The sequence below is a fragment of the Rosa rugosa genome, chromosome 5 (assembly GCF_958449725.1).
Source record: "Rosa rugosa chromosome 5, drRosRugo1.1, whole genome shotgun sequence".
Taxonomy (NCBI): Eukaryota; Viridiplantae; Streptophyta; class Magnoliopsida; order Rosales; family Rosaceae; genus Rosa; species Rosa rugosa.
Genome location: NC_084824.1, coordinates 9,706,653 through 9,720,864, shown reverse-complemented (window position 1 = coordinate 9,720,864; position 14,212 = coordinate 9,706,653). Strand labels below are relative to the sequence as shown.

At 38.8% G+C, this 14,212-nt stretch overlaps 1 protein-coding gene across 1 annotated transcript; it reads left to right on the top strand.

Moving 5' to 3' along the window:
- Positions 1-492: 492 nt before the first annotated feature.
- Positions 493-1,092, top strand: LOC133711168 (uncharacterized). Its single transcript, XM_062137330.1, has one exon. It carries the CDS (start codon positions 493-495, stop codon positions 1,090-1,092), a length of 600 nt encoding a protein of 199 aa, XP_061993314.1.
- The last annotated feature ends 13,120 nt before the right edge of the window (positions 1,093-14,212 follow it).

The following is a 14,212-nucleotide window of genomic DNA, read 5'->3' as shown; positions in this document are numbered from 1 at the left end:
TTCATCAATTGGAACGCGTTATAATCATGCTTTACAAATCATTAGCTTATAGTACATAAGAATCTTAAGAAAAAAAGTGTTAACAATGATTAACATTTTTCGGCATGTCACGCATTTCACAGGTGTCATGACACCTTTTAGGCTTTCAATGTGCCAAACCATGCAAAATCTCATTTATATATATTCATATTGTCTTTTTTTTTTTTAATGAACAGATAAATAGGCTGGACCCGACTCATCCCCTATTGAATTTTATTATGAAGAAAAAGAAAGGGAAAAACAAATCTTGCACTAGCCAAAAAAATATTATCATGTTTCTTAATCTCACCATTAAATAAAGTATAATTTTTAAAATGTGTTTTGATTGATAGAACAATTTTTTTTTTTTACCAAAAAAATAAGAACGCCGCTCTCTCTCTCTATCTCTCTAGGGTTAGGGTTTTGACGTTCTGTCCAAGTTTCAACTGCCTCATCATGAGTTCCGTTGATGCCATGGCTGCCCGACTCGCCTCCTCTCTTGCACTGGCAAAGGGAAAGAAGAAGGTAGATCTCCGTCCATCGCAAGGTAAGGGCTTGCGGCAATCTGAAGTCTTTATGGTTGGGAAACTTCTCACTGCTAGAGAGTTCAAGGTTTGTTCCTTCCTAGGTATGTTCCGATCTGCTTGGAGGGTCAATGGGACGCTGCAAGTTGAAGAAGCTGAAGGAGGTAGGGTTTTGTTCACTTTTTCGGATCCTACAGATCGGGCTAGGGTGTGGAGGGGTGCGCCATGGGGGTTTAACTGTGCTCCCGTGGCTTTGGCTGAGTATGATGGGGTTATGCCAATTGAGAAGGTGCCTTTGGTGAAGTCCTCCTATTGGATCACTCTGCAGTGTATTCCACCTGCGTTTAGATCTGAAAGGGTGATGACAATGATCGGATATACTTTGGGAGATTTTCAGGAGATTGATAAGCAGGGGAAGAAGGTTTGCAAGTACCGGATTAGGGTTGAGATTCCTCTGATCAGGCCATTGTCCTTTCAACGCTGGTATTGGGTGGAAGACACGATGGAGTTTTTGTGCAAATTCAGGTATGATAAGTTTTTGGGGCTGTGACCACTTACCAAAATTTGGGCCAATATACTCCCAGTTACTCCACTAAGGGTTTTTTACTCTCATTTACCCAATTTAATATTTAATGACAGTTTTGCCCTTAACTCAATTAATTAATTACATGTGCATCTCCCTGTCTCTCTCCACTCTCCCCCGATCTGCTCTTTCTCTCTCATCCCCATTCTCCGATCTCTCTCTCTCTGTGCCTCAGATCTGTTTCACCTGAAAGCTTCCATCTCCTCCATCACCGACACCTCCTCTCCATCAAACCTTCCATAAACTCCGTGAGCTCGACTTCCCGCGCAGCCGCAAGGTCTCCCTTTGCCTTGGCCTCAGGCGACGGTCCTCATTCCGTCGGCGGACCACTGGAGGTCGTCGATCCGACCCGAGAGGACCTTGAACTCGTTCTTGAGGACGAAATCGTTGTGGGTCCCCCAAATCCTGACGGTGCCGGAGACGTCGGCGGACACGTTCCACTCGCCGTTGGGGGAGAATTTGGCAACGGTGGCCGGGCGGCGTGGTCGCCAGTCATCGGAAATGAAGACGACGGCGAGATCGTACCTCTGATCCTTGACTCGATCTTTCACCGATTCAATCCAATCATGTTTTTTCCGGCTTGATCTGGACTCAACAACAAGTCGTTCCTGGCGAATATTCTCCGATCGGTCTTCTTCCTCCGATTATTTCACAAGCAAGGTAGCCAAAGCAGCAATCTACTAAACCGATCGATTGAGAGAGAGTTCATGAACAATTCGATGCCAAAAGCGTCGGCTTCTGTTTTTTTGGTCGTCTTCCTTGAACTGTTTCTCACATAATAGACTGAAGAGGAGAAGTGGTGGTCATGATGAGGACCAGTGAGGTTTAAAAATGTTCAACAGTCGAGCAATAAACATATAAATTGATCAATTGTGTCTGTAGTGTATTCATTTTGGTTTTCGGAGTTTATGCAATTCACTTGAGGGTAAATAATATGATTATTGGAGGGTAATAATATGATTATTAGGAGGCAATAATAACTTGATGGAATTCCTGCAAGTATACAGGGTGGATGTAGTATAGTAATGGAAGAAAAGGGGTTGTCGTTCCCACGAGGATATTAGTTCACTTCACAATATGAAAACCTACGTTAATTAAACGAAAAACACACAAAACAATAAGCACAAATCGACTAAGACACACACAATGACTCAAACTAAGACTTATGATTTTCACGGTTTTGAAAATAGTTGTTGATAATGGGAAAATAACTTGAAAACAGAAACTTAAAAAGTGAATCTAAATAAACTGAAATTGAAAAGAGTCTATAATGATTGAAAGTAAGAATATGATGATGATGAGCCTAGGGTGTCGGAATCAACCACAAGCAATCTTATCTACGTTTTGAACCAACCAATGGATTCTTTCGTTTCTTTTGATAACAATTCCCGTATCTAAGTTCAGGTACGACACTTAGACCATAGTTTTCCTTAAGTGTATGATTCTCTCCAGGTACGGCAGAGGTCGTATATCCTAGCATGCAGTCTATCCAGGTACGGCATAAATTTAACATATAGGACTCATTACATTCTAGAAAACAAGGGAATCATGCAAACCATTACTTCAGGTACGACAATAATGTAATTCACAATTCTTTATCTCATGAAGCTAATTTGAATTATATTGCAGGTACGCCTCAAATTCATCTTTTGATAACTAGATGCAAAGCCCTAAAGGTCGCGAATCAATAGAACTTTAACATAAGCACAATTCAAGCAGAGATTAAGAATTTATCAAAAAGAAACTATTAATCCATCAATTGAATATCAAAACATGTAAACAATCATGCTAGGGCCTCATCCTAGCCCTAGAAAAGGAGTTTAGCTACTCATGTTCAAAGAAAACATAATAGAAAATCTTAAAAACATAAAAGAACTTGTTGAATGGAGATGGAAGGTGAACACGTGATGGCAGCAGCTTTATTTGATGAAAATCTGATATTGAATGGTCATTCCTCTATCTTGACACATTCTCCTTTTATAAGGTGCAACTTTTCCTTCTTGCTTTAGGCCTCTGGAACTCCTTAATAACTTAGCACAAAAGAAAGGTGATGTGGCACCCTAAAATTCCAAGGAAACATATGTTGGGCTCTCAAATGGTCCATAATGCTAGATCAATCTTCTCAGAATTTTGCTAAGTCATTCAGGCCTTGAAAACTCGAGCTCTTGGAAACACGTCGCAGATCCGCGTATCGACTGAACTGCCTGTACTTAAACGGCCATATCTCTCTCTAGGAATATCGAAATCACGAACCGTAAAATTCTCCAGAAACTAGACATTCAGGGCTTTCCGTGCATATAAGGCTCGTCTTCTGGTTATCTCTGGATCAGTACAGTTTAATCCTCAAAGTTAGCCATTCTGCAGAGGCTGCTTCAGTTTTTAGGATTGCAAAGCACCTTCAATCCTTTTCCTCTCTTTTTCCTTCTTTTTCTCATCCTTGCTCTTCATACCTATAAACACACTAAACTAAGTAAATAGACTATAAACAAGGAGAACTAAACATAAATATCAAGATTAAGAGGTACAACAATATAGGAAAATATGAGCACATCAAATACCCCCAAACTTAGTCTTTGCTAGTCCTCGAGCAAAACAAGAATAGAAACTAATGACTAACTAGAACAAACACACAAGAAGAAAGAAAGTTCCTAATCCTTCCAATCACCTCAGAGAATCAATCTCAAAATTATAGCATCCAAATAACAACAATTATCAAAACAGGTCCATAAAACTTTCAATCGAGTGCTAATAAATTCCGATAACAACCATGCTTGTGTAGACAGCCATAAATCAATACAAATTTCCACAATCCAAATAGACACATGAAAATCAGCTTCAACTTCAAATCTCACCAAGGATTTCACTCAGAATAAAGCGCTCAGATTTTCTGGGTAATTCTACTCACTCATGTTTATGTGAGACGAAGGATATATAAAAGCAAAATAGCTCACATAAATGTTAAGATGGAAAGGCTTTTTCTGGAAAATAAAAATAAAGAATGATCTCATGCAAGAATATCTTTCACTTGAATTATAGAATTGCCCCATAGGCTCACCTCTTTCACTCATCTCCACAAATTGCCTCACACTTTTCCTAGGATCATAAAGGTCTTTGTTCCGGTTGTAATGGGGCTAAGGGTTTTGGCTAAAAGAAACGAAAGATAAAGGAATTCAAAGGTTCTGAGAAATCAATAGAGCAAAAATAAGTCAATGCTCAAGAGCCAAATCCTCATAGGTGTCACACTTTCACTTCTCAAATAACGAACATGGAAGGCCAAATTTCATTGTGTTAGACCTTGACTTCAATCTAACCTTCTTATACTCCAAACCACACTCCAAGAAATCTTCAAGACATGGCTCTACGGTTTGTGATTCTCAATTGTTTTTTTTTTCTTTTTTTTTTTCTTTCTAACCATAGAACAATGAAGACAAAATCTGCACCATAAACTCCAAGTTTCAATTCTTGTTTCTTGGTAGTTGGTTTCACGTCGACTTACTCCTCTGTTCCTAACACATAGCCTCATTCTTTTCTCTTTTTCTTTCTGTCACTTTCCCAAGCAGCTTTCATTCTTGCTTTCACATTCCAAGCTTGGCAACCTTCTTTCCGAGCTCTTCCATTACGTTCCTTTCTTCTTCTTTTTTTTTTTTTTTTCTTGTAACTATTCAGACACACCTTGCATTCAAAACTACTTTGACAATCCTTAACTGAAATTTAGAAGTATGACCTGCAAATTCCACTTTGCCTGCAAGTACACATCACGACCCCCAAACTTGTTTTCTTTAGTACACATTCTTTACTCCAAAATTCCTCATATGCATCTCTGTAATGCTCCATTAATTTCTCAAAACATAGGTAGGATATGTGTTTAAGGGTGAAGGGTTGGGAATATGTGTTTTATGAAAGAAAAGGCTTATTTTGGCTCAAAGGGCTAACTAAGGGATAATGTAATCAGGAATGGAGGCTATTTGGCCATAATGGTGATGATCCTAATTGCCTTAATCCCTTCCCAAAAATCATGTGAATCAATATAAAGTCTCGAGAGTCATTGAAGCAAGTTCTAGGACAAAATAATGAGATGAGATCATACCTATCTAACAAGAAAGATCATAGAACTATGTAAAGCACTCTCAAAAATAGGCAATAGGCTCAATACTCACATGGGTTTTAAGTCTACACTAAATGTCACATGCTTCTCTAGATCACAAATTTTCATATTAACAATGGCTGTTGTGTTTCAAGCATGATCACCATAAGAGAGTATTAACAAAAGATTGATGTCCAGACCTAAATTGATGCTTATCATATTCATCAGCTCTAACAAGGATTAAATTCAAGTTTTCATCCTAGGTGTTGGAAGAAACTAAAGCAAAAGACACACAAAATAACAACGAAGTAGAACTATTTTTTTTTTTTTTTTCAGTATTTTCTACTAAGCTATATATTCTACCACATGTGAAGCTAAAAACAAGAATCTAAATTCCTCCCCCCAAACTTAAGTGAGACATTGTCCTCAATGTTGAAAATATTAGCTAGCAGTAATGCATCAAACAAGTAAGGGAAGAAGCACAAAAAGTAAAGAAAAGAAAAGAAAGAGTTTAGAGCTCCCTGGATGTAGACGAAGAGGAAGAAAGGCCAAGACATGCTTCAAGTAGAAATCTCCATAATTGGTGAAGTTTGACCCCCGGATCGGACACTGAAGACAGAGTTATTTGGCCAAAATTTGCCGGGGCTCATTGCAAAGCAATGAGTCTTGTAGCTCTCGTCAAATCACATAAAATCGACATATTACATGTCAAAAACGGACACTTCTGCTGCAAGTTATCACAACCCAAATTTCTCTGTGAAAACTGATTTCTTTTACCCGAGATGCCCGAAATATCCAAAATAGTAGCTTCCTTGAGATCCCAGCAGCAAACAGCCTACTTATACGAGAATTTCCAATTCTCCAATCGCTTTTCTCAAATCTGCAACGCTCCCTCCTTTTTATCTTTTTCTTTTGCGGCCGTTCCCTATTTCTTGCATTGGACTTTAAGTAGAGCATCATCAATTGCAGAGGAGGTGGCCAAGGAGGTTGAAGTGATTGTGGGAGGAACTCATCCTTAGAATTTGAGGGAGGCTTGAAAACACAGATGAGCTCAAGTCTTGGAGCTGGAATAATGGGAAGAACGAGCTTGGAGGGTAAAGAAGGGAAAACTTCGCAAATTTGGTACTCCGCAGATGCTTGAAGATTTGGTGCATCAACCACCACAGTGGTGACTTCATCAAGAGCATCCAATGTATGAGATCTCACGTCTTTGAATTCAGGTTCTTCATTCTTTGGCTTGTTAGCACATAGCTCCATAGGAACTTTAGTAGAAGAAGGAAGATAGGTGCTCTCGGTAGCTTGATCATCAATAATATGTAGCTCAAAATAGTCATCTTCCTCACCGGGCTTACGATCAAAATTTTCTTCTCTTCCACTAGCATGCCTTTCGTCCTCTAACTCCCAAGCATTAGCAAGCTGCGATATATGAAGTTCAATTTCCAATAGTGCTTGTGCAAGCTTGGATTGCCTTTCTTCAAGCTTTGATTGATCATGTTTAAGCCTTTCAACCTCTTGATCAAATTTTTCTGATCTCTTGAATAGCTCAACCACCATCTCCTTAACAGTAGGATCTTCTTGTTGATATATTGGAGCTTGATAAGATGATGGGAAATTGCTAGATGGATATGACCATTGTGCGGTTTCATAATATGGATTTTCAGACCATGAGTTGTTAGAATGATCTCCCCATCCCAAATTGCTATTAGATGGTTCTTGTTGTGGCCATGAAGGATCATCCCATGAATATGAATTATTTTCGGACATTGAATATGTGTTGGAGTGGTATACTTGCTCGGAATAATACCCAGGGAAAGCCATGAAAATTTACTCTTTGCAGCTTGAAACAAAAAAAAATCTCTGATTTCCGCGCAGATTGAGTACTGTTTGGTATTTCTCAAATATCTCTTAGCTCACAGCTCAGAATGATGATCTTCTTGGTGCGTTGGAAACTAGACTCACGTAGCTTTCCGGTGATGTATCACACTCCTAGAAAAATATGAAAATATCAGTTTGAAATCAGCTTTGCAAAACAGTTCCAGAACGTAAAAGAAATAAAAACTGGACTCACTTATTTTAACACAACTTTTTTTTTTCGACTCCAAAAACTAAATAAAATTTTGAAAAACCAATCAAACTAACACAACTAGAATTAAAGTAGGAATCCAATATTTTGAAGTAAACTAAATTATCCCCGGCAACGGCGCCAAAAACTTGATGGAATTCCTGCAAGTATACAGGGTGGATGTAGTATAGTAATGGAAGAAAAGGGGTTGTCGTTCCCACGAGGATATTAGTTCACTTCACAATATGAAAACCTACGTTAATTAAACGAAAAACACACAAAACAATAAGCACAAATCGACTAAGACACACACAATGACTCAAACTAAGACTTATGATTTTCACGGTTTTGAAAATAGTTGTTGATAATGGGAAAATAACTTGAAAACAGAAACTTAAAAAGTGAATCTAAATAAACTGAAATTGAAAAGAGTCTATAATGATTGAAAGTAAGAATATGATGATGATGAGCCTAGGGTGTCGGAATCAACCACAAGCAATCTTATCTACGTTTTGAACCAACCAATGGATTCTTTCGTTTCTTTTGATAACAATTCCCGTATCTAAGTTCAGGTACGACACTTAGACCATAGTTTTCCTTAAGTGTATGATTCTCTCCAGGTACGGCAGAGGTCGTATATCCTAGCATGCAGTCTATCCAGGTACGGCATAAATTTAACATATAGGACTCATTACATTCTAGAAAACAAGGGAATCATGCAAACCATTACTTCAGGTACGACAATAATGTAATTCACAATTCTTTATCTCATGAAGCTAATTTGAATTATATTGCAGGTACGCCTCAAATTCATCTTTTGATAACTAGATGCAAAGCCCTAAAGGTCGCGAATCAATAGAACTTTAACATAAGCACAATTCAAGCAGAGATTAAGAATTTATCAAAAAGAAACTATTAATCCATCAATTGAATATCAAAACATGTAAACAATCATGCTAGGGCCTCATCCTAGCCCTAGAAAAGGAGTTTAGCTACTCATGTTCAAAGAAAACATAATAGAAAATCTTAAAAACATAAAAGAACTTGTTGAATGGAGATGGAAGGTGAACACGTGATGGCAGCAGCTTTCTTTGATGAAAATCTGATATTGAATGGTCATTCCTCTATCTTGACACATTCTCCTTTTATAAGGTGCAACTTTTCCTTCTTGCTTTAGGCCTCTGGAACTCCTTAATAACTTAGCACAAAAGAAAGGTGATGTGGCACCCTAAAACTCCAAGGAAACATATGTTGGGCTCTCAAATGGTCCATAATGCTAGATCAATCTTCTCAGAATTTTGCTAAGTCATTCAGGCCTTGAAAACTCGAGCTCTTGGAAACACGTCGCAGATCCGCGTATCGACTGAACTGCCTGTACTTAAACGGCCATATCTCTCTCTAGGAATATCGAAATCACGAACCGTAAAATTCTCCAGAAACTAGACATTCAGGGCTTTCCGTGCATATAAGGCTCGTCTTCTGGTTATCTCTGGATCAGTACAGTTTAATCCTCAAAGTTAGCCATTCTGCAGAGGCTGCTTCAGTTTTTAGGATTGCAAAGCACCTTCAATCCTTTTCCTCTCTTTTTCCTTCTTTTTCTCATCCTTGCTCTTCATACCTATAAACACACTAAACTAAGTAAATAGACTATAAACAAGGAGAACTAAACATAAATATCAAGATTAAGAGGTACAACAATATAGGAAAATATGAGCACATCAATTATTAGGAGGCAACAATATGATTATTGGGAGTCAATAATATGATTATTGGGGCGCAATAATATGGTTACTGCGTATTATTAGGGGGCAATAAATTCAGACTCCGGAATCCGGTCACCAGTTCGGTAGTCGAATTCAGGATTCCGGTGACCGGTCGCCGGAGTCCGTCACCGGAGTCCCCGGCCGGCCACTGGTCACTGATGACTTCTCTCACTAAGTGACAAAGAAGGAGAGGGCAAAATTGTCCCAAAAATAAATAAAAAAGAATAAAAAAATACTTAATTGGGTATTAGGGAAATACTCTCTTAGAGTGTTTGGATAAGTGGGCAATCTCTTAGAGTGTTTAGGTAAGTGGGCAATTTTTAAGCTAAAATTGGGTAAATGATCATTTCCCCTAAGTTTTTTGGGAGGTGTGGAGTGTGTGGGTTGATCACCAATGTTGGGTTTCCGTGCTCGGGGCCGACGTTGAACGAAGAGGATGCTGCTGCAGAGCACACGGTACTAGGGCCATCGACGGTGGGGCAGGGTAGTGCCATGCAAGTCAAAATCGGAGGCTTGAATACAGGGTCAGGTTCTGAAGGTTGCAGCCAAGCAGCTGCGTTCACTCCTAGCTAGGGTTTCTTTCAATGGACACAGTTTGATCTTCAAGACTCAACTCCCTAGGATGATCCTGGAACAACTCTTGTGCAACCCTACATATTTGGTGCAAAAATCACGTCGTAAGGTAAGCATTAGAGAGATAGATGAGTCTGATTGTATGGTGGAGTCAATAACAGGCAAGCGTTGCTCTAGGGTTGAGGCTGAGCTCACCATCTCTCCAAAGAAACTCAAATTGAGTCTGGCAGTGGGTAAAAAAAACTCTGGAGCCTACTGATATGGGGCTGGTCTCACTGCCACAGAATGATCAAGGCATGGTGAAGAAGAAGAGAGGGAGGCCGGTGGGAAGCAAAAATAAACTCCCATCTGGTACCGCGGGAAAGATGAAGGACTTGAAGGTAGATGATACTGGGAAGCGGAAGTCTACTAAGAGGAGTCTATTGACCAACTTGAATGGTGCAGATGCTACTACAAGCTCTAATCCTAAAGGAAAGGAGCTAGTTGTGGCATAGATCTTCATTGACTAGGGTTTCAAGCCTGTGTGAGCTGGGAGAGCTTCTATAAGTCTTCTAAGACGTTTCTAGTTATTTGCTTGTACCACAATTGCGTGATTGGCAGGTGGGGACTAGTTGAATGATTTCTTTCCTTAGAAGATGTTAGCCAAATAGCCACCCTCAAGTATAAGGGGTACAAGTAATAGTATAGGGATTTAAGAAAGGTTGTCGAACCCACGAGGATTGGATTCATTTCACTAGCTAGGGTGTGAACCTAAGGAGAGCTAGATTATGCAAATGTACAATCACAAACCTAAATTCACAAGGAAATCTAGGTTCATGGTGAGTATGTGCAAGATGGAGTAGTGATTTGATTTTGGTTTTTGAAGATAGTTTTGAATTGAAAAATAGCTAGATGCTCAAATGGAAACTAAATTACTCTAAACTAAACTAATGATCAAATTGATGAAATTTAGGATTTAGATTGTCTACCACTAACCTCCCTTGCAAGTATTGATGCATTTCAATATGAATGATGCTAAATTAATTAACCAATTTCTCTCCTTGCATCCCTCTCGGGTATGACAAGGGACATGCTCCTTTTGTGATACCAAGCAACCCCTCTCGGGTGTAGTACTTAACTACTTAAGTCATGCATTTCAATCCGGTTAGGTATCTAGTGCATTACACTAAGTGCATAAAGTTTGGAGATGAAGAAAGCATGCAAACCAACCAAGCTTATCTCTAAGTGATTGTAATTCACAACCCCTACATGCACACCTAGTGTGCTTTCATGCTTTAACATTCAAAGGTTACCAATCTCTAAACATTATATCATGACATAGCAAACACACATACTCAAAATGGTAAAGTCTAAGCATATGCATTCAACTCTTGAACTAACATGTAGGCATGTTAAAGAAAATTGCATAACATCATATTATAGCATCAATCCATACAAGATTGGTTAGGGCTTTCAACCCTAGCCCCAACAAAGTAACTACTCACTCATATTCATACAAATTAACACCAAATCTAAAATACATCAAGGAAAATTAAGGAGGTTAAGGAAAGAGTGAACTAGTTGAAGCTTGACAAATTGATGACTAGCTCCTCCATGGTTTTCCTCCTTCAATGCCCTTAGATCCTCCTTGATGGTGGAATGAATGGATTATGAACTTGTTGATGTTGATGATGAATGGAATGGTGATGAAGATATGATGCTTCCTTGACTAATTTTGAGTGGTAGTGATGGAGTTTATGGTGGTGGTGATAGAGTTTATGGTGGTGGAAGATGGTAGTTGTGGTGGTGATGATGGAGGAGATGGAGTAGTAAGGGGAGTATGGATATTATGGGTTTGGATTTTGGGAGGTGGATATGGAGGTTTTATGAAGGAGATGAAGAGAGAAAGAAGATGTAATGGGGTGGAATGAGTGATGCCTTAAGAGTGTGATGAAAGGATGCTTATATAGAGAAGAGAGAGAGGAGTAAAATGATGAATGGAAGCAAAAGGGAGCAGCTCAAGCAACAAAGAAGCATGAAGGTAGAGTATGAGAGTAGTAATAGATCCTAAAAACAAGGGAAAGGGGTATGGAAGAGGTGGAGTAAAAAGAGGGAAGCAATGATGAGCTATGGGAGTGTAGAGTAGAAAAGATGACTTAGGAGAAGAGAGGAGCAGCTGCTCTCTTTATTGTGTGTGGGAAAACATGAAAATGAAGAGTGTTGGGGTGGTTTTGGGTCACCAAAGTCAATTTGGCAACCAAAAGGAGAGAAGGTGCATAGGGATGCCTATTATCCAAAAGATAATATGATGGACTAATCTTGTTATAATCTTATAGGATTATTCTAAGGCTCTCCTTGATAGTTTCAACATCATAGACCTTCCAAAAATGCACAAGAAATCCGTCCAAAGAAGGTTCTAGGCCAAACTTCCATGTTTTGACTTTGTTTTCTGCTCCTGAAGCTTCCTTCAATTGAATCTCCATTGAGACATCGGAATTAGCCTTCGACTTCTTCATACTAAATGTTATTTGATAAGTGTAGATCATCCTGGTAAAATTTCAGAGCTTAGTTCGCTGTGGTTTGGTCGGAAATTCTGCCGGAATCCGTACAGGTCCGGTGTGGCCAGTTTTTCGTCTTTTAGTCAGAAACTTGGACCGATCATTTGAAGGCCTTACACTTCAAACTAGCTCTTGCACTCTTCATAAGAAATGATCCTTAGGATGTCTATAATGGATCTGGAAAGTTTCAGCTCATTTGGAGTTTTTTTTATTAGGCTTCCGCCCTTCCTTCCTTGTTTAGCTCGATTTCCCCTAGCCGGAGTAGGAAAATGCTAAAGTTGACTTTTCATTTCCATATTTCTCCACCGTTTCATAGTATGATAAAGAAAACATAATAAATATATATAAATAAACACAAAGGTTAAGTAAAAGTACAAGATTAGGGGAATAATGAAATTGGATTAGTCAACATTAAATTGGACTTTAGAACAAGTAATTTCCATGTTTTAGGGCACAAATATGTATATGAATTATGATCCAACAGAAGACGTGGTAATCCTTTCTAGTGTAGGCCTGCATAAAGCGAGCGCTTTTAGAACTTAATTGTTTGCATTTTCTTAGATAGGCCGTACCGGTTGTTACTTGTCGGGGTTCTTATTTGAGGGTTTGTAGACTTTGGCCTTTTCATGGCTATTGATTCTATTGATATCAATTTCTATTAAAAAAAAAAAGATAGAACGATTTTAAAAAAAAAAAATTACGATTTTTGAAGAGAAAAATATGAGTGCTTCTATTCATATCTCCACAATTGTTATATGGACCTCCCTCAGTTTTTATAAATTTTTATTCCCATTTTGACCCTATAGAAAACTAAAAAAAATTAGAACCTAGTCGCTATGCAACCAAAGATGCATCCCCAAATTGAAATTGCCATTTCTTGGTTTCTCTTTCTTTCTCCTTCTTCCTCTTTCTCTTTCCTTCATATAAAATTTCTCTTCCTCCTTTGTTGATGCCAATTTCGGCATCAACGAGTCAACAGAAGTTCCGTTGAAATCCAAGTGTAAAGTGGTGGGGTTGTTTTCTTCAAGTGGGCCTATCTTTTCCTTCGATTAGTTTGACTACGTGAGTAGCCTTGGTCATCTACTTGTGATTAAAGGTATGCCCTGGTGGTCCTGTGCCTAGTCTTGGTAGTCCACCTCTTGTAACTAAACTACTGAAGTAAGACCTCGATGGTCCTCTTCCTTTGACCTCCTCAAGTAAGATTGGAAACTTGGCCTTGGACACCGCGCTTTTCTTCTTGAGTGAGGCGGGAAGGCCTTTATCATTCCTTCTTGAGAATAGATGGAAGTATGACTATTTGTTGTCTACTCCCTTGTAGGATGAAACTGATAAACTCGCCTTGGGGTTCCTCCACTTGACGTTGGGCGTCCAGCTCCCTTGTTGGGTGAAACTCATAGCCTTGCTGGATCATAATTCATATACATATTTGTGCCCTAAAACATGGAAATTACTTGTTCTAAAGTCCAATTTAATGTTGACTAATCCAATTCCATTATTCCCCTAATCTTGTATTTTTGCTTAACCTTTGTGTTTATTTATATATATTTATTATGTTTTCCTTATCATCCTAGGAAATGATGGAGAAGCATGAAAATGCACTAAAAAGTCAACCTTAGCACATTTTCCACTCTGGCTAGGAGAAAGCAAGCTAGACAAGAAAGGAGGACAGCAGCCTAATCAAACGAACTCCAAATGAGTTGAAACTTTACATATCCATTTTAGACATCCTAAGGATCATTTATTATGAAGAGTTCAAGATCTAGTTCGGAGTGGAAGGCCTTCAAAAGATCGGTCCAAGTTTTTGACTAAAAGATGAAAACTGCAAAGCAGGACCTGTACGGATTCCAGCAGAATTTTCGGCCAAACCAAGGTGAACTAAACTCTGAAATTTTACCAGAATAATCTATACTTATCAAGGAACATTTTGTATGAAGAAGTCAGAGGCAAATTCCGAAGTCTCAGTGGAGATTCAATTGAAGGAAGCTTCAGAAGCAGAAAACAAAGTCAAAACATGGCAGTTTGGCCTAGAACCTTCTTTGGCCGGATTTCTTGTGTATTTTTGGAAGGT

Excerpts from the sequence above, each read along its gene's own strand:
- LOC133711168 (XM_062137330.1), top strand. The coding sequence starts at position 493 with ATGGCTGCCCGACTCGCCTCCTCTCTTGCACTGGCAAAGGGAAAGAAG.